This window comes from Nuphar pumila, chromosome 4 (assembly GCF_984573655.1).
Source record: "Nuphar pumila chromosome 4, dmNupPumi1.hap1.1, whole genome shotgun sequence".
NCBI classification, from domain to species: Eukaryota; Viridiplantae; Streptophyta; class Magnoliopsida; order Nymphaeales; family Nymphaeaceae; genus Nuphar; species Nuphar pumila.
In genome coordinates, this window is record NC_143252.1 from 117,341,149 (window position 1) to 117,362,463 (window position 21,315).

Here is a 21,315-nt window from a genome sequence, read left to right on the forward strand (position 1 = left end):
TTTTCTTTCTTTCCGATTCCCTTCTCAATGTTTTATCTTTGATATTGTTCAAGCGTGTTGAAGTGGCGATCAACTCTGGATCTTAATCTTTCCTAACTCTTCCTTCCCTTGTTTGGCGTCGAAATGTGGGTATTTTCTTGTGGTGGTTTTAGCCATTTGATCTTATTCTTTCGATTTTGGGGATCATTTTGATCGTTCTGGGATCATTCTCACATTAAGCAAGAGTTGGGGGTTTCTGTTGAGACGTTCTACGATTTGAATTTCCTGACGAGATCGATCTTGACGTCTTTTTGTTCTTTCAGGGTTTGGAGTGAAGAAAGGTGATGACGAATGGATACATTTGATCAACGTGGTTAGTTTCTCGATTATATTGGCGACAACGGCTTGATCGATGGCCGCTTCCGGATTATCGGCAATCCTCAGAAAGGATTCGTGTGTGCAAGTGGGGCACCGGGTTTCATCTCCCCCATCACCCAATTGCTCCAGGGAGACGTTTCTAGGCGTGCCCTCCGCCGTTTCCGTCACTAACAATCCTTCTTCCAATCCACCAACCTGTTACCAACACCACCACCATGGCCAACCCCCTCATTCCTCTTTGGGTACTCATCAGCCGCAACCAAGATCACTAAAATCGCCCCGGAAACACGGCGCAGGATCCCCAGCTGCAAACTCCTCCGTGAAGCATTCGATCAACAGTGTGCAGCAGGTGATTGCCCGCGAAGGTGCGCCCGATTGTTCAGAAACCGGCCGTTTACGATCGCCTACACATAAGGGGACATCTCAAGATTCACCCTCGAAGCTATGCATGACAACGCCTGGTGTAGCTGTAAGTCCAACTAGAGCAGGGAGTGCTCTCACACTGAAGCAGCTTGCTTTAGAATGTGAGGATAGTGACCCTGATCCTCTAGTTATTTGTAATGAGGCGTCTATAAAACAGACTATCTTTAACGATAAGTTGTCTTCTGAACTTGATTCATGTCCCAAGTTACCCAAACAGGTGGAAAATGTGCCAATGCTGGTTGGTGCTCGTGAGTATGAGGCAGAATGCATTACAGAAACTCGTGGTGAAACGGCTTCTGGATCGGATTCTTCATTCACTACTAGCAACTATAGAACAGCTTCAGGCAGCATTCGTGGTAGTGATCAGCTTGCTGAAGCTAACAGTGCAATGGTTAGTGGCAGAACATGGGACGCCGAGAACACTGGTGGAAGTACTAAAATTAGTGACGCCCATGCAGATTTTTTTGAAAGTGGGAAGAGTAGAATGTGCAGAGGCAGTAATAGCAGCAATGTTAGTGACGAGAGCTTCAGCAGCATTAACAAACCTCACAAGGGAAATGACTCTAAATGGGAAGCTATTCGGGAAGTTCGGGGGCGTGAGGGGGTTTTGGGACTAAGCCATTTTAGGCTTTTAAAGAGGTTGGGATGCGGGGATATAGGCAGTGTTTATCTGGCAGAACTGTGTGGAACCAATTGCTACTTTGCTACGAAGGTAATGGACAAAGGGGCGCTTGCCAGTAGGAAGAAATTGCTAAGGGCTCAAACAGAAAGAGAGATATTGCAGTGTCTAGATCATCCATTTCTACCAACTTTGTATTCCCATTTTGAGACCGATTCATTTTCGTGTTTGGTCATGGAGTTTTGTCCTGGGGGCGACCTGCACACTCTTCGGCAGAGGCAACAAGGAAAGTATTTTCCTGAACATGCAGCTAGGTTTGTTTCTTTGAACCCTTTTTACATTTTCAAAGGTTTCATTGTGTGGTGTCCTGTTGATCTGGAGCATGGCATTTGCCATTTGCGGCTTTTGTCATGTACATATTGTGCATGGAGTTTGAACTATTTTATATATGTGCGCTGCTAGTAGATTATGGTATGGCTAGTTCTGATGCCAAAAATGTTCTGATCTGTTTTGCCTTTATCCTACCCAAAAATTCTGGTGTTACCAAGAGCTCTGGTGTCTTCCATTGTAAATATTCATTATGAAGTTCAAGGTTCTGTTTCGATTCAAAATTCTGTGAGCATTGCTTATTGCTGAATTCTTGTTTCCATTTGAAAATTTATCAGGATTCTTTTGAGAAATTTCCAACATATTGAGCACATTCATGTGTTTGTCTTTGTTCCAACTCTTCTCTACTGTCAATTGTCAAGGTGTCTTTGCTGACAACATGTCATCTTAGAATTGTCATTGCTAAGGTCCAGCTACAACCGCACATTTTCTTGCTATATTTAAGTTCAGGTTTTGTGAATATGAACACATTTTTAAAGATTTTGTAGGTAGTTAAAAGTTTGCATCTAAACTCTTACCATTAAGGATGTATTAGTGGGTTATGGAGATGGTTGTTGTGAAACAAGAAGCTTTGCAGGGGAAAAGGCAGTTCTTTTATGTTGTCTAACAACAACAGTAAGACCATTGTTTAAAAATCTGCTGAGTCTACCCAATGACTGGCCCAACTCAACCTGGATTTGCACCTAACCTAGTTGACCCAATCGATTGACCAGGTTCCTCTGTGTGTGTGGAAAGTACAAATGACTCGGGCAAGTCCTAAGTTAAATATGGACCAGTCGAGTCCCGTGGCTGTGTGTTTTTGATCTGTGAGTTAGATTTTTCAGTCTTGTAATGAATGTGTACCCTGCATTTCAAGATTGAAATGAGCAATATCTTTTCTTAGAACCCTTGGTGCATTTGAATTGAAGAACCATCAGCTAAGATAGTCCAACTACCAATCTAGCTATGATGTTTGATCCTTTTACACTACAAGAAAAATGCGGATTAGCGATGGACGCTATCCGTCGTTAATCTGTCGTTAACGTGTTTAGCGACGGATTAACGACAGAAATCGGCCGTCGCATAATTCTGGTCGCTAAAATGCGACATAATTTATCTCTTGCCAATCTGTCGCTAATTAGCGACGGATTAGCGACGGATAATGTTTGTCGCTAATCCGTCGCTAAATAAGGTCTGATTTGGTTTTGATTTGGTTTTGCGAAGGAATGTATTTAATCGCTAATCTGTCGCTAAAATTTAACGACAAATATGTATCTGTCGCTAATGTCTGTCGCCAATTGAGCGAGAGATTAGCGACGGATTAAATTCCGTCGCAAAACATCGACTGATTTAAATTGGCGACGGATAATATCCGTTGCTAATCCATTGCAAATTTTAAAAAAATTTAATTTATTTTTTTGAAATATGAATATCGAAAAAAATTTCTCGTTATACAATTTATATAACCTTTGTATAAAAAACAAAGTATACATAAAAAATACATATACAAAGCAGGTGAAACAAATTTAACACAAGTTATAAGTTACAATACAGTCTTTGCCAAGTTCTAATTAGTTACAAGTACGTGAAACAAATTAAACAGATGAATCTAATCATCGTTAAGATTCGGGGCATTATCCTCTTCATTGTTTCGATCTGCCCCTCCATCCATGCCTCCATCAGCTCCTCTACGTTGATCATCTCCAGCATCCTACGAGAGAACCAAAATGTTAGTATTAATAAACAAAATATAATGAAATAAATTATATGTAATGCACCTAGTCTAATGCAATCAAAGTAAATGGTTGAATGACACATCAACTAGCAATAAAGTGAATGACAATAACAGAATTCAGAAATGTGTTCTAAGACTGACAAAAAAAATTCATAGTGATTCAATCATGCAGATATGTGTTCTAAGGTTGTCAAAAAAATGTCACAATAATTCACGCATGCATATAATGTTTATAAGGCTGTCAAATAAATGTGTTATGTATCACAATCATGCATATATGTTTTATAAGGCAGTCAAAAAACTTTCATAGTGATGAAATCATACTTATATGTGTTCTAAGGTTGTCAAAAAACTTTCATAATGATTCAATCATGCATATATGTGTTCTAAGGTAGTAAATTTTTTTTATAGTGATTCAATCATGCATATATGTGTTCTAAGGAAGTAAAACAATTTCATAGTGATGAAATCATGCTTATATGTATTCTAAGGTTGTCAAAAAGCTTTAATAGTGATTCAATCATGCATATATGTATTCTAAGGTTGTCAAAAAACTTTCATATTGATTCAATCATGCATATATGTGTTATAAGGCAGTAAAAAAACTTTCATATATGTTAATATTATGCTCATATGTGTTCTAAGGTTGTAAAAAAACTTTCATAGTGATTCAATCATGCTCATATGTGTTATAAGACAGTAAAAAAACTTTCATAGTTATTCAATCATGCTCATATGTGTTATAAGACAGTAAAAAAACTTTCATAGTTATTCAATCATGCATATATATGTTTTAAGGTTGTCAAAAAACTTTCATATTGATTCAATCATGCATATATATGTTATAAGGCAATAAAAAAACTTTCATATATGTTAATATAATGCTTATATGTGTTATAAAGTTGTCATAGTGATGAAAGAATGCTTATATGTGTTCTAAGGTTGTCAAAAAACTTTCATAGTGATTCAATCATGCATATATGTGTTATAAAGCAGTCAAACAATTTTATAGTGATGAAATCATGCTTATATGTGTTCAATCATGCATATACTAACTTGAAATCTAACGACATAAAACAAATTACATGAATCTTTATACCTGACGGGCACCAGAGCTCATATTGAATTCAGACGTTCCCCTGTCCCAAAAAAAGTTGCACAACTCATTATGGACAAGGTTGAGAATGACTTTATGTAAAAAGTCACGCATTTTGTCCTCAAGACGCTGACAGACACCATCCCAAGACATAGCAGGGTCAATCGGACAGTGGGAGTTTATGCTGGTGGGAGAACTTTGAGAGCCCTGACTGCAGGAGGCAACGACTAGTGCGGTGTTCATGTTACTCTCAAACCTGAACATACGACCTTTTTGGGGTTCATCGGTTGCAGTCACCCATGCTGCAGGATCAAAAGGCGTATGCTGAGTGGAGTCATCGCCATATCGCTCTAATATCTGCTACTTGTATGACTCCTACAAAGTAATGATTACAATATGAATTAAGAATTAAGAATTACAATGTTTATGATAATGTAATTCATAGTAACTTGTATATTACAATGTTTATTAATACAATAAATACATATTGATGTCTCTCTCGCCTTCTCTGATACAAACTCTTCCGTGCTCTTACGTTTATATGTTTCAACAAACTCATCCTTGTAAGGCATAATGCCTCGTTTTTCTGCTTCCTGCAAGGTTAAATGATAAAAAAATCAATTAAAAAGTATGCAAAAATACTTATAAATTTGAGAGTATATTGATGAGTTACCATTTTCTTCTGGTGGCTCCCAAAAGTCTTAGATTCACCTGTGTAGATGGGCATCGGGCATATTCGCTCGGTTTTGTGCAGCCTTTGCTGAGCGGTTTCAAAATTCATTGATCGCCCACTTGTCGCACATTCCCTCCCAATAATCTCTCATGATAGTAGAAGGGCCATGACCCTTCTACTGCAATGGATCATCTATCCCACCAATTGCTTTTATTGATGCAATCTTCATATTATGCAACATATCAGCAAATCGATTAACAACCTTCTGCCACTCTACCCTCGCGTCCTTCTCCTTGTTCGCAGTCGCAAAGCGATGCGAAGCCTACAAATATTTTTAGAAAGTTAACACATGACTATAACAAAAAATTAAATATAAAACACAGTAGTTATGATAAACGATTGCATACCATGAATGAGGACAATAATTTGTCCAACACCTTTTTCGGGTACTCTTTCTATTGAGCGATCGGTCTTGGAAGATGCTGTAGTAGTGATTTTCTAATTTTTCGTACTACTTTTTGTGGCTCGAACCTCGCGCTGTACATGAATTGATACACATTAACAATCGAGTGTCGATATACACTATTTATAAGATAAATATTGAACAAGTGATAATGAAATACTTACGGTCGACTATCGATATATACTATTTGAATGAGTCGTTGTGTGTCAGACTGAGAAGACCCTACATCCGGCGTTGTCTCGTGACGTGTATGAATAAATAGTATAGGTGGGTCATGTGCAGACGAAACATCATCTATAGAAAATTAAGTTAGAAATTCACACAATGCATATTTAAACTAATCAAGTATACAATTAGTTAAATGATATACCTATCGAAGCAGCCCGTGAAAATGAAAGTTGAGACTGGCTACCACTGGGTGCTCGACCACTGTGACCTCCACGAACTATATTCTAACAAATAAAAATTTTATTTGGATCAGTTACACAACTCTATATGTTAATGGATACATAATCAAATCGAAAATAACTTCATGCAATACATTCAAATATTTCAATACATTCAAATCAAATCATTGCAAATCATTCACATCAAACATTGCAATACATTCAAATCATTCACATCAAACATTACAATACATTCAAATCATTGTAATACATTTCAATACATTTAAATCATTTAAATCATTTAAATCATTCACATCAAACATAAGGTATCTATTACAAAATGTATTTCACTCATGGTTTTAAAACTCGTCGAGTCAACTCGGTGACTCGGTTGACTCGGCTCGGCCCTCCAGCGAGTCAACCCAGCAGGGTAAACTCGGCTTGCCTTGACTCGGCCTTGACTCGGTCAGTCTCTATCAGACTTGGCCGAGTTCTGGGATATTTGAAATTTGATTTTTTGGGTATTTCAAAATAACAGTTTAATAATAAATAATAAATTACAAGACAAACCAGTTCAAAGATACAATAATCTATCAATCTTTATGTGTTGATTAAACATATTGGCAAAAAAAATGATTCAAAGATCTAACAAAAAAGTGAAGCATACATGTATCGGTGCTTGTACTTCATGTTCTGGTGTTGGGTGCCTTTGAGTGTTGTTTTATGAACACGTATCATATCCTTCATTGTATATAAAAATACATTTTTGTACAAAGTCTGTATCACACCTGTGCATAACAATCTGTACCCTGTCATCCTTATTTTTTCACAGAAACACCCATATCATACCAGTTGTGCTGATCTTGTACAGTATGCTTGTACATGTATCCATGTGACAGCATTTCCCTTGGTCATAATTGGAATTTCTTCTAGTGATTCATTCTCTTATTGTTGTTTTACCTTGTTGCAACTAATTCAATCTGGCTTTTTATGCAAGATGATGTGTTGTTGTTCTCAATGAGGTGAGATCACTAGAAAGGAAAGCTAACAAAAGCTAGGGTGTCTTATGGAGAAGTTTAGCTGAAATTCCTAAACCATTCTATTTAGAAACTTGAGTTTAAGTATGTTTCTAGACTCAGTTACATGGGGCCTTCATTGAATACCAAAGACATGCTTGTTACGAAGAAGTTTCTTCATGTAACTTGATCTTTTCATGTGACCTTGTTATGAAGAAGTTTGTACTTTTTCTACTCTGAACTTGCAATTTTTTACTGTCAACTCTTTAGACTATATATTTACTGAAAAACATGGTTTGAGACAAATTACATATTGTTTTTCTTTTAAAATCAAAAGTTAACAAAACCCGGTTTGAGTCACCGAGTTGACCCGCCGAGTCACGAGTCAATAAAGAACGAGTCGAGTTCCGAGTCACGGGTTTTAAAACCTTGTTTTCACTAGCTCGAGTATGCTTCCTCATCACTTGTTTGACTTTCATATTCTTCTTCCTTCTCCTCTTAGTCCTCTTCTTCTTCATTGGGCGCCCATCCACTTAGTATATCATTTGGATCACATTCTTTCATACGTGTGCCATCGAATAATGGAGATGTGACATCGTGACCATAAGAGAAGTCATACATATCATCTGATTGATAGTAATCACCCTCTTCAATAATCTTGTCTTCCTGTAACTGATCATACTCGGGGTATAGTTTAGACTTCACCTTGCAAACCGCCCATCATTCATTTCTATCTGACTTTCTTGTATTCGGATGTGAAGTATAGTAAACTTGTTGAGCTTGCGATGCTATTATGAATGGTTCATATGTTCCAAACATTGATTTATGATTCACCTCCACAATGCCTGAGGTTTTGTGTGGGATCAAACCAATGACACTTAATTAAAGTTACCCTGTTATTTATGCCTAAGTAAATCAACTTCATTATTTCTTCTATAACACCGTAGTAGTCAATTTCATTTTCACTGTAACTGCTACCCTGGACACACACGCCACTATTCATCGTTGACTTGTTTACACCGTAGTCTTTTGTATGGAATCGATAACCATTTACGATGTATCCGTTGTAACATTACACAACTTTGGTTGGACCATTTTGTAAATCACATATTTATTTGTCATTAACATCACCATGACGGACCTACAAGCATAAACAATGACTGTAAACACGACCAATTAAGTAACATATTGTTGTTTACACGGAAAGAATGCATGTCATCGTCCTTACCAACTCTTTCAACCACGCCACAAACTTATTTTCACGTTCTTTTTGTAATTCTGAATCAGTGAGATGGGAAAGTTCTCTTCGCAACTTCAGATCAAATCGTCTGCACTTAACAAATAATTATATTACTGAACCATGTATGTAGAGAACTTAGTATAACATATTATTTATACTTACTCGATCTAGGGGTCGATCTCTGAGTAATTTAAAAGGATATAGATTTGTGTTGCGTCTTGCTCTCGATCTTTCAAGAGTCTTGATCGGCAACTGCCAAAGGCATTTCCAAGTGGTTTAAATATCGACAGTTTGTCAGCCACAATAACTTGTTCTCCATCATCATTACGAGGTGGGCAAGTGTAACGTGTTGGAATGTGAGACTCAAAGTACATAGATGAGAAATTTGAAATCTTTTTTAAAGTGTACGCCTTACAAATTGAACCCTCCACTCTTGCTTTATTCTGAACCATTTTTTTGAGGCCAAACATGCATCTGTCAATAATATACATCTTGTAATACAATAAATTTCAAATAGCATTAGAGAGAAAAATATATAAAAAAATTTATCTTTCAAATGGGTACATCCATCGATATTGCACAGGACCACCAACCCTAAGTTCATATGGCAAGTGTATGATCACATGTTCCATAACGTCAAAAAATGCTGGAGGAAATATCTTCTCTAGCTGACAAATAGTAGTGACAACAGAATCCTCTAGATTCTTTATCTCAGTTACTACAACTTTCGATGCACACAATGTTCTAAAAAATCAACCTAACTTGGATAATATCCCCCATATAGGTTTGTCTAACATATTATGAAATGCTAGGAGAATCAACCGTTACATGATAACATGGCAATCATGGCTCTTCAACTCATATAATTGTCCCTCGTCTATCTTTACAGCCCGAGCAATGTTAGAGACGTATTCATTTGAAAATCTCAATTGTCTCAACCACTGGTATGCCTGCTTTACTTGATCTGGTCCAAGCACGTACCTTGCCTTTGGTTTCAGTACTTTGCCATTATACTCTTTGAGTTTCAATTCTAGTCTTTTACATATTACTTTTAAATTCATACAGACTTTCAAATTATCTTTTTTTTTCTCTTTGACATTCATTACCGTATTGAACACATTATCAAACACATTTTTCTCCACATGCATCACATCCAAATTATGTCGTATCAATAAGGTCGGCCAATATGGTAGTTTCCAAAATATAGATTTATTTGTCCAATTGTGATCCTTCCCAGATCCAAGGAAGGGTCTCGCACTACGAATATTTGTCAGTTCATATGAAAAGTATCGCAATCGTCTTAAAATCTTTATGCCAGACAACCATGTAGGTGAACCTTATATTTCAGTTGTGCCTGCTTTGAATGCATTCATTTATCGTCGGAACATACAGTCGTTGGGTAGAAATCGACGGTGACAATCAAACCAACACAGCTTCTTTCCATGCGTCAATCTAAAAGATTTGGTATCCTCCATACAGTACGGACATGTCAACCTTTCATGTGTGCTCTAACCAGATAACATACCATAGGTAGGGAAATCACTAATTGTCCATAGAACAACAGCATTCATATTGAAGTTTTGTTTTTTTGTGGGCATCTTACGTGAGAACACCGTAATCCCACAATATTTTCAGTTCATCAATCAATGACCTTAAATATACATCAAGATTTTGGCCCAGAGACGTCAGGTCAGGGATCAATAGTGACAAGAAAAGATTTTGACGCTTCATACACAAGCTTGGAGGAAGGTTGTATGGGGTGACAAATACTGGCAAACACGAGTATGGGGTTGATCTACCCCCCAATGGATTAAATTCATCTGTACATAAATCGAGCCTAACATTTCTCACTTCTATTGCGAAGATCTGATGAGTAAGATCAAAGTGCTTCCAAGCTTTCGCGTCAACAGGATCCACGATCTTGTCTTCATCATGTCAAACTTTATTTGCATGCCATCTCATGTGTGTAGCTATCATCGAATACATATACAATTGTTGCAATCTAGGGGTCAGAGGGAAGTAGCGGAGCGACTTGTATGACACTTCTTTTGACCTCGTGCTACCATTGCTCATTGTCTTTGGCTTGAACCGATGATGCCCACATGACGGATATGATCTGCTATTTTCTTGATCTTTAAAATACAACATGCAGTGATTTGGACAAACATCTATCTTTTGATACCTCATACCTAAAGCGTGGACAATAACCTTCGCACGATAGAAATTTTGTGGCAATTTCTCATCTTTGGGCAACATACTCTTCACAATAGAGCACAAACGGTCAAAACATTATTGACTCAAATTATACTCGAATTTCAAATTCATTAGTTGAAGAACTGCAGACAAGATAGTGTGACTCTCGCAATCATTCAAAAGTGGCTCATCAGCATCTTTAAGTAAATCATAAAATCTACTAGTTGCATCGTTTGCTGTTTCTTTCTCTACCCCAGTTGGTACATCACTAGGACCCATAGCAGAACCCAGTTCTGGTCCTGCTGCATCAAATATCAAATCCACATATGGATTATTGTGCACTACATCCACCCGTGCGTCAAAATTATTCCAAAATTCTTTACCATAAAGCGTCTAATTCTGATAATCACTCACAAAACCCTTCTTGTATAGGTGATGTTTAACGCCATGAGGTTCTACAAATCGATTGTTCTTACACATCGTGCAGGGGCACCTGATCTGACCTGTGGGATCCACTGTACTGACACTTGTCATTGCAAATTCAATAAAACTGACAATACATCTATATATTTAAGCGATACATCATTGTCAACTATCCTATGGTACATTCATTCACGGTTTGCAGTCATTTTGTCCTATGATGGTACATATATTATCTTAACAAGTTAAAAGAGAATCATAAGAATGCTCTGATGAACAAAATATCTAATTTATCATGCATTCATGGTGAATGTAATGATTTGATATACATATCACACACACACATACACACACATATATATATATATATATGATGTCATTCAATCACAAGAACTATGATGCATCCATTGATAGCTTAATATTTTCATGTGCAAAACCATTCATTTGAAGCATGTTTGAATCATTGATAACTTATCATTCATTTTCAAATGCAAACTCATTCATAACACGATACATTCATTTGAAGCATGTTTTCATGATACAATTTCACATGGAAGGCATAATCAAATTGAAAATAACTTCATGCAAGCATGGATCCAGTCACATCAAACATTGCAATATATTCAAATCATTCATATCAAAATAATGTCATATATGTACCTACAACAAACACACTTCAATATCCCGTTAACTACTACCATGACTAGCATGAAATCCGAACTCTAAAAATAAAAACACTTATATTTTCATACATTAAAATCATGCTCAGTATGATCTCTGAATTCCATTAAAGCAGTCCTAGATATCCACAACTAAGTTAGTGTGTGAACAAAAAAATGTTGCATCCAAGAAATTAAATAACCTGTGATGCGCTTGCATCACTTACTCACCACGGGTATTTACCCGATTTGCATTGCTTTTGCCTTTGCATTTTTTTCTTATTTCTTTTTGCATTGCATTTTTAACCGCATGCGATGCTTAGCACTAAGTATCGCGCAATTAGCTTAGCTACGTACCTGCAAAGCACAAATATACAAAATAATACAATACAAAACAATCTACTCCCTCGTATCCCATAAGACAGGAAAGGGGTTCAGCCCCTCCCTGGCGAAAAAAGAAGAGGGAGGGGGACGAGCCCCTCCCTCGCATCCCGTAAGACAGGGAGACAGGGAGGTGGCTCGGCCCCTCCCTGGCGAAAATAGAACAGGGAGGGGGCCGAGTGCCTCCCTCGCATCCCGTAAGACAGGGAGATGGCTCAACCCCTCCCTATCTAAAAAAGAACAGGGAGGGGGCCGAGCCCCTCCCTCGCATCCCGTAAGACAGGGAGGGGGTCGAGCCCCTCCCTAGCATCCCGTAAGACCGAGAGACAGTTAGGGGGCTCGGCCCCTCCCTGTCGAAAAAGGAAATAGAGGGAAAGAAAGGGGCTCGCCGACCGGCGAAAAAGGAAAGAGAGAGGGGAGTTAGGGGTTACCTGAAAGGCGCCGGCGTTGGTGTCGGTAGATGAGAGAAACCGGAGTCGGGAGAGGGAGACGGGGTGAGGTCGGAAGGGGGTTGCCGGAAGGGGCTCGCCGGCTGAAAAAATGACGTGAGCGAAAGAGAGGGGAGCGAAGGTAAGAGGGGGACTGAGTCGAAGGGGGAGGTCGACAACAGTGTTGTGAGAGGCGAACGCCTCAGTACCTGAAGTGTACGCTTCAGAGGCGAAGCGCACGCTGAAGGTGCTGAGGCGCTGTAGTGAAGCGTTTGAGTCTTGAAGCGCACGCTTCACATGGGTGAAGCGTGCGCCTCACATCGAGACGCGCTTCGCTTCTAAGGCGTAAGCATCAGCGTCACCAGGCTCGGCCTCCACGCAAAGTTTAGCTTGGCTCGGATCGCTTCGAGGGTGTTCTGCTGCGCAGTTGCCCGGTACGGCTCCAGGCCTTTCGGACCTGCGTCCTCCACCCTGTTTCTATTCTCCTGTTCCTCCTGAGTCGACGCCATCTCCCACTCTTGTCTTGTGAATGCCGTCTGCACCAGCGGGCGCGATGGTTGCCTAAAGAGGACGGAGGAGACGGTTGGGGGTTGGGGCTCTTGAAACGTGTTGCTCGGTTGCTTCACTCGTGGCAGCAGAAGAAGGCGCTTGAAGGTGAGTCACCTACTTTTCCCCCAACAAAATTTCTTTTGTTTTCTACCCTTTTTTCTTCTCATCTCCCCTTGTGGATTTCAAAGTATGATATCACCCCTGTACAATATCGTTCATTTGGGGTCGTAGATCCATAGGTTGGAATATTGGGGTCTGAAGATCGAATCTCGTCTTGGTTATTTGGTAGGAAAAGTGTAGTGCCAAAGTCGTTTGTATTTGACCTGTTTTCATGTCTGACCCAAACTGTTCCTGAACAGGTTTGAATCTAAATGGAGTTTGTACCTAAACTCGTTTCCTACCCCATCCAAACATGAACTGACTGATCGGAGTTCAAATTTGATTTCTAGCCTGGACTGTTTCAAGGAATAGGCTTTTCCTTTCTAAATTTTGGTACCCTTTATAGTGGTGGATTTTATAAACTTTTTAATTTGTAAGTGTTTGCAGTTTGAAGAAGGCGTTGGCAGATTTTTTTTTCTGCTAAACTCAAAAAGAATGCCAGAGAAAACTTTTTAATTCTGGTGAATGTTCTTTATCATCTATGTTTTAAGGTAAAATTATTAATAAAATTTCATTATTTTATTAATATTATATATTTTATTATTTTGATCATGAAGCTTACGCTTCAACGCCTCGAGGCTTACGCCTCGCTTCATAACAGGCTCAACGCCTCGCTTCGCCTCATCGCATTTAACAACCTTGGTCGACAGGCGGCAGGCGATGGGCGACGGATGAAACAAAAAGGGAAAGAAAGGAGCTCACATTAGGGTCTTACGGGGGAAATTAGCGACGAAAAAATTCTGTCGTGAATCCATTGCTAATTAGCAACAGATTCGTGACGGAAAATTTCTACCGCTGATCCGTCGGTAAGTGACAACAGAATTGTTCCGTCGCTAATTAGCGACAGAATTTTTTTCGTTGCTAATTCCGCAAATAATTCGAATGTTAGCGACAGATAGTTTTCTCTAGCTAGCTAATCCGTCGCAAATTTGCGACGGAAAAAATTTATCGCAAATTTCCGTCGCTAATTAGAGTTTTTCTTGTAGTGTTAGTCAGTTTGAGGCTTAACATTTGTGGCATTTCCATTTCCTGTGGTGTGGATAGACATATTAAACCATGCTAGAGGATGGTCCCTTATGGTCTTTTTGTTGGTCTATACTAATGATGACTATTCCATGAACGTGTTACATGCTACGTGACAAAGGTATTCCAATTTACTCTCGTGCCCCGTCCCCCTATATATTACTCTTAATAGAAATTTGCACAAGAACAGTGTGTTTAGTGTCCTTTTGGCCATGTCCACGTGGCACAGATTGTAAGCTTATAGTATAAGGTTCAAAGAGGTGCTTGAGATCTTTTGCCAAAATGTTTGTGGCATTTTTGCAAATTCATTGGTTGGTTTCATGATTGTGGCATGCATATGACCTAGAACTGTCAAATATTATAGATCGATTTCTAAAGACAACTTGATTTTTGTATACATTGATTACGGCTGCATGAACTAAGCTGTTTTTTATGCATAGTCACGAAATCTCATGATATTTTGAAAATATCATGTTTTTGAGGGTTTTATGGGGAAAATTTTGAAACAAGGAAAAATAGTGAGATAAAAAAAAGCCTTCAAATTGAAAATATTGTGATATTATCTCACCTAATCTTTTTGAGAATTTCATTTTTTAATTTTTTTTTGTATAATACTTCAATTTTTATTGTTAGTCTCAGAACTTCCCTGAATTTTCCTGAGAGAATTCTTATTGTTTAATTTCCTGAGAAAAACCCTCACCAAGATATTTCAAGAGTGACATTGGTGTCTGGATTCTTGCGTTGATTTCTGTTATAGTTTTTTTCTTCTTTGGAAGATTCATTGTGTGTGGAACATTGTTCCCAAGATGTGTTTCTTTATTAGTTCAGCGTCTTGTCTAAGAAGATTAGCCTGTTACTGCTGCAGCTCCTAATCTTGAGCTTCAATTGTCATCTAGGTTTTATGTGGCTGAGGTCCTACTTGCTTTGGAGTACCTACACATGCTTGGGATCATTTACAGAGACCTGAAACCAGAGAATGTACTGGTGAGAGATGATGGGCATATCATGCTTTCCGACTTTGATCTGTCCTTGAGGTGTGCTGTTTCTCCAACACTTGTAAAGTCTGCAAACGCAGATGCAGATCCATCCAAGAGAAATCCTTCATATCGTGTCCAACCTGCCCGTATGGAACCTTCATGTGTGATCCAGCCTTCATGTGTGCAGCCCACCTGCTTTACACCACGCTTCCTTTCAGGCCGTATAAGAAAAGAAATGATGCTCAAAACTAAGCCCAAAAATGATGTTGGTAATCAAGTCAGTCCTCTTCCAGAGCTCATTGCAGAACCCACAAATGCCAGGTCAATGTCCTTTGTCGGAACTCATGAATACTTGGCACCAGAGATCATCAAAGGTGAAGGCCATGGGAGTGCTGTAGATTGGTGGACATTTGGGATCTTTCTTTACGAGCTTTTGTTTGGAAAGACTCCTTTCAAGGGGTCAGGGAACCGTGCTACCCTTTTTAATGTGGTAGGCCAGCCCCTGAGGTTCCCAGAGTCACCAACAGTGAGCTTTGCTGCAAGGGACTTGATCCGAGGTTTGCTCGTGAAAGAACCACAGTGTCGGCTTGCATATAGGCGGGGTGCAACAGAAGTGAAGCAGCATCCATTTTTCCAGAATGTTAATTGGGCCCTTATTAGGTGTGCCAGCCCACCGGATGTGCCAAGACCATTTGAAATTGGTTGTGCACCAAGGGTGCAGGTACCAGCTGCTTCTGCATGTGGGAAGAACACAGCAGGAGTGGGTGTTAAATCTTCCGGTAATTATTTAGAGATTGATTTCTTCTGATCATAGATTTTTTCTTAGTTATCCAGTTGTTCCATTTTGTTGAGGGGAACTGTTATTTTTTGTGTTTTTTCTCCCTTGTATTTTTTTTATTTAATTCAGGAACACATGCAACTGTTTCATCTCTTGCCATCATTTCTAATAATGACCAAATGAGGAATGCAGTTGCTTGTGTTTCTTTTGTCTAAAGCAATGTTGTTAAAATCCATTCAGAGAGAATCTTTTTTTTTTAATGATTTATAGTTATGGTATCGAATGAATCGATTTTCAGAATGGTACCTTTAAATTTAAACATTGGGTTTTTTGCAAATTAGTCCCTGCCTTTTGAGTGATTTTCAAATTAGTCCCTCCCTTTTATGAATTTGCAAATCAGTCCCCGACCTTTTCTGCAGTTAGTGCAAAACAAACAGTCCTTCCGTTAGCTTGCCATCAACCTAACCATGGTTAGATTATAACTATAATTAAATTCATACCAAATGACAATCTTACCCTCACTTATATGAATGCTCTTTCCCTATTCTCACGCCTCCTCTCAAACACCGTAACCCACCCTCCCCCTTTTCTCTCAACGCCTAACCCTCTCTTTGTTACACTCAACTCTCAGGCAGTAATCTGGCGGTTGGCGGTTCACAGGCGGTAATCCGGTAGCCCTCAGGTACACCTTTGTTCTTGATACCCCAACTCTATTCTCTCCCCTCTTTTCATGATTCCCTAACAATCTCTGTTTTTCGACTCTCAGTCTGCAATTGGCATCAATCCAGCAGCAAGATCATTATGTACAAACCAAATAAGAAAAATAAGTGCGAGGATGAACAAAAACCCAAAAATGTAGCAAATTTTTCTGAAGAAATTTTTAATAATAAATTGCTCCCTGCAACAATCACAAGACCATGTATGTTTAATAGAATCAGCCCCCTTGGTTATCAAAAAGGAAAAAAGGGGTTAATCAGATCTGCTCTAAACCCAGCCACTGACAAGTTACACGAAAATAACCAAATAAATACCAAATCTTCAACAAAAAACAGAAACCTGATTGAAAGATCAAATGAGATCTTTGCAGAAAAAGGAAAGATGAAAGGAGAAGATTGTTGAATTAAAACTGATAATTCCACACTTCCCTATCAGAAAATCAAGGGGAAGAAGAAGAAGAAACATAATCTCATGTTTAGCAAATCATTTTTGTTCTTGATTATACGTCAGCAATAAATATTCTGGTTGTAATTCAGTTATTCCTTATTTGTTTCTTGCAACATGATCATTGGATTAAGGTAGAAGAGTCATTTTTCTCATGCTTTGCAAATTAGTCCCTACCTTATTCATATTTTGCAAAATGGTCCTCCTATAAGGGCAGAACCAACGTCAGTATCGGCCAATACCGATACATATCATAACGGGCAGAAAATCAATACGATACTAACCTGAATCGGCTATTTTTTAATAAATGTAAAAAAATACTTAAAATTAATTTTTTAAATTATTTTTAATGGTTTTAACATGTGTTTGACACAAAATATTTTTTAATTGTTTTTAGCCTATTCAAAATGATTCAGTTGAGAATCAGTATCGACAGATTCACCTGAATTGTTGGCCAAACGCATTCAGTGCTGAAACTGACAACATTGGGCAGAACTGTCAATTTGTCTGCCCTTGATTTCCGTCTGAAAACACAACGGAGGTTAACCTCAGGGTATGTTTGACGGCACATCCCGCATGTCGCACAAGACAAAAAACACAAAAAGTTCACATTTTTTAACAAACATGGGACGTGGCGAACCACGAAATGCTGTCCGCTGCATCTATTATTTACTGTCCTTTTTGTTCCACATACCCCTTGTTACAAAAGGGCTAATGAAAAGGCGGGTGTGCCGACTAATTTGCAAGGGCTAATGAAAAGGCGGGGACCGATTTGCAAATCGGTATAAGGGAGGGTATAATTTGCAAATAGTTGAAAACGTGGGGACTAATTTGCGAAAAAACCCTTAAAATTTTGATGCAAATAAAGTAAAAATAGCAACGATTAGAAAAAGAAAAGTTGCTATCATCCAATCTTACACCTTTCATAGCATCTAATTTACAGGAACTGCTGATCAACCGTACATAACTGGCTTACTACTTGTAATTAAATGTTGCAAAAATCCAATCTTACATCTGTGACTGCATGTGATTTATTCAAATGAATACTTTCAAAGGGGCTTCATCTTGCAACACGCTGCGCAAGCTTTCTCAATATGGTTTCAAATAGCTAAAGTTTTTTTTTTGGGGGGGGGGGGGAAGCCAGAATCAAACGGGAAATTATCTAATTAAAAAATAAACAACATGATCTCAAATTTTGAAAAAACAAGACTTGATCATGACAAGTTGTGGTGCGTGTTTTTTAATGCATTCATCTCTTCTCTGAGTTGGAAACAGTGACGTTTTTTTTAGGGAAATTTCCATTTTTCCTAACTTTTTCTTTTCTTTTTTGACTTCCCGCAAACATTTTTTTATTCTGTTTCCATTTTGTTTTATTGTTGTAACCATGTAAATCTGAACAGTTGGTAAATCCCTAAGAATGAAGGAAGTTACCCGTCATAGAGGTCGACATTGTAAAGGCAATCTGTTAGATTTAAGGAATCGCAACCGTCTATATGTAGCATTTGTTTTCTCATTTTAATTAAGTAAAAAATCAGAACGGTGAAACCCTTTCACCTCCAGTGTGTTTTCCTTTGTATCAGTTCCTTTAACATAGAGAGAGAGTTGAGGGAGGCCGGGAGCGAGCGAGCGATCTATCGATCGATCTGGGGTGGTGATGGGGATGGAAGAGAAGTTGTTGGATGAATTGTTAAACCGGTTGTTGGAGAGAGAGAGAGAGAGAGAGAGAGAGAGAGAGAGAGGAACTGTCTGATGCACAAAAAATAACTATCTGATACACAGTCTATCTACAACATCTATTTTGATCTGCTTCTCTGTCCCCTCCCTCAGTTTTCTCCTTTTCTTTGTTCAACACTCTGTGGTCTCCTTCTCCACTGACCCTTAGCTTTCTTTCTTTCCCTCCCATTTCTCCGAGAGAGAGAGAGAGAGGTAAATTGTGATGCATGTGCTTGTCATCTACTTATCTGTTTGTTGTTAATCAATGTTAGGTTCAGGAGCAGGGCTGGACTTTTTTGTTTTAGTTGTTGACAGGCAAGCTGGGGAATAACACCATGGAGATTCAAACCCAAGACCCCTCGGTTATGATAGGGCAACCTAACCATCCTGTTATCTCAATCGACCCTGAGTGGTTCGTTGCCACAGATTTGCTATTCACACTGCCAATGCTATTCATCGTGAACGAGGGCTCCTCATGCCCAAGCATGATTTTTCGGTGGTCTTCCACAATGGCAGTGCCCTCATGTAGGTGCAATGCAGGACATGCAAGGGCTTACGCACAAAACAACAGGGTATCTTGTTCAACCCCTCCACCTCTTACACATCCACTAACCGATTATGATGTGTGATCATTATATTTTTGGCCAATTTAATCATAACTACGTTCTGTTCTTTTTTATGGCGAGGAGCCCGCCCCCCCTGCGAGGTAAATCCCCGGGTGGGGTCACTGACACTACGGAGCCCACCAGTTAAAGGCACCGGGTCAACACTAGGGGTGGCAATTTCTGACACGACCCGCCAACCCGCCTCTTAGGCGGGTTCGGGTTGGGCTTAAGCCAACCCGTTTAATAAACGGGTCGACCCGCATAACCCATTTATTAAACAGGTCGGGTTCGGGTTGGGGGTATGCCAACCCGCCAACCCGGCTGACCCGTTTAATAAACGGGTTAGGCGGGTGGGTCAACCCGCCAACCCGTCTGCCCGACCTGTCAACCCGCCAACCCGACCTGCCAACCCGACCCGTCAACCCGTCAACCCGACCCGCCAACTTGCCTACCTGCCAACCCGATCCGTCAACCCGCCAACCCGACCCGCGAACCTGAAAACCCTTTTACCCGACCCAACCCATTTATTAAATGGGTTGACGGGTCGTGTCGGGTTACCCGTTTATTAAACGGGTCGGGTTCATGTTTGCCACAGCCGACCCGTTTAATAAACGGGTCGGGTTCGGGTTGAGGTATGCTGACACGCCAACCCGCCAACCTGACCCGATTGCCACCCCTAGTCAACACTTTCTCCCTAGACCCGCTGCCACTCATGCAGCCCCGGGCAGGTGTCATACGTAATGTTCTGTTGTATCATCATAAACATCCATTCATAATGATACATCAAAGTATCATCAAGACCATTATATCATCATCTGTCAGCAAGACCATAGGCATCACATTTCAAGTACATACCATTTTCATCATTTTCCTCCAACACCAAACCAACCCCATCTTGATGATATCATCATGCTTCTCCAAGCAGTTTTAGAAGAGGCCTCTCAAGAGTTTGTCAACAGTCATCAGAATAACCTTCATCATATTGAGGACAAGGTACATTGTCTCTTGTAATGATTATCATGTTGGTAAATCCTGTAAAACAAAATGCAGGAAGCGTACCTGAATTCGTCATGGATGCGTGTAGGGAATTCGACATTCTTCTCAGCCGGTTGACGCCCACAATGAGCCCAGGCCTTAGGTCGACGGTGAGCAGGACCCTGTTCCACGATATCAGAATGTGGAATTCTTATGACAAGATAAATGCTACGAATAACTCATCATCTTCGTAGCCTCCTAACCCCTTTATATAATGGGAGATTAAGGCAGTTACGTGAATGTGGTCTTTCCACATTCATGTAACTCCCACCCATTAACCCCATTATTTGGCCATTAATGTGACCCACTAATGGTTGTCAAACCGGGTCACACTGTGGGTTGGACCCTTAACCCATAATGTTCAACATTCTCTTACTTGACTCATTGACACCAAAAGTGTATTAAATTGAGGTGTATACCGTTATCTCGATTTAATTCTTTATGTGGGTTCACATGCCACCCTTTATCACAATGATGAATCATATGGGTCATGGATATGAACACTCCTTTATGAAATGTCATATTCCTATGTACTACACTACAATTCACCTTCAGTGCTTAAGCATGTAGAAAATTACCTTTATGAATAGGTTGGTCTCTCACCTACTCTATTGTTCCTTTAATATTGTTATTCTCTCTAACCCATATGAGAGATTCTTTATGCAAAATCAACAATAACACAAAACCTTAGAGAATCAAAAAACATAAACACAAATGTGATCACATAATGTATTGTCATACATCAGAAGGAATAAAAAAGACCCATCCCCTTTACATGTTGGGAATACAATCCCGGTGCTAGCCCTTTAGTAAGAGGATCCGCAGTCATTTCCTTCGTCTTAATTGTATCAATACATACC

The 21,315-nt window shown here is 39.3% G+C and overlaps 1 protein-coding gene across 1 annotated transcript; it reads left to right on the top strand.

The window, feature by feature from the left end:
• The first annotated feature begins 270 nt into the window (after positions 1-270).
• On the top strand, positions 271-16,149 carry LOC149840771 (serine/threonine-protein kinase D6PKL1-like). The gene is made up of 2 exons (XM_090003316.1): positions 271-1,713; positions 15,083-16,149. The coding sequence occupies exons 1-2, from the start codon at positions 392-394 to the stop codon at positions 15,969-15,971; spliced, it is 2,211 nt and encodes a 736-aa protein (XP_089859442.1). The 5' UTR covers positions 271-391; the 3' UTR covers positions 15,972-16,149.
• Positions 16,150-21,315: the final 5,166 nt, after the last annotated feature.

Excerpts from the sequence above, each read along its gene's own strand:
- LOC149840771 (XM_090003316.1), top strand. The coding sequence starts at position 392 with ATGGCCGCTTCCGGATTATCGGCAATCCTCAGAAAGGATTCGTGTGTG. Across the intron at positions 1,714-15,082 it reads TTTCCTGAACATGCAGCTAG|GTTTTATGTGGCTGAGGTCC; the intron begins GTTTGTTTCTTT and ends ATTGTCATCTAG.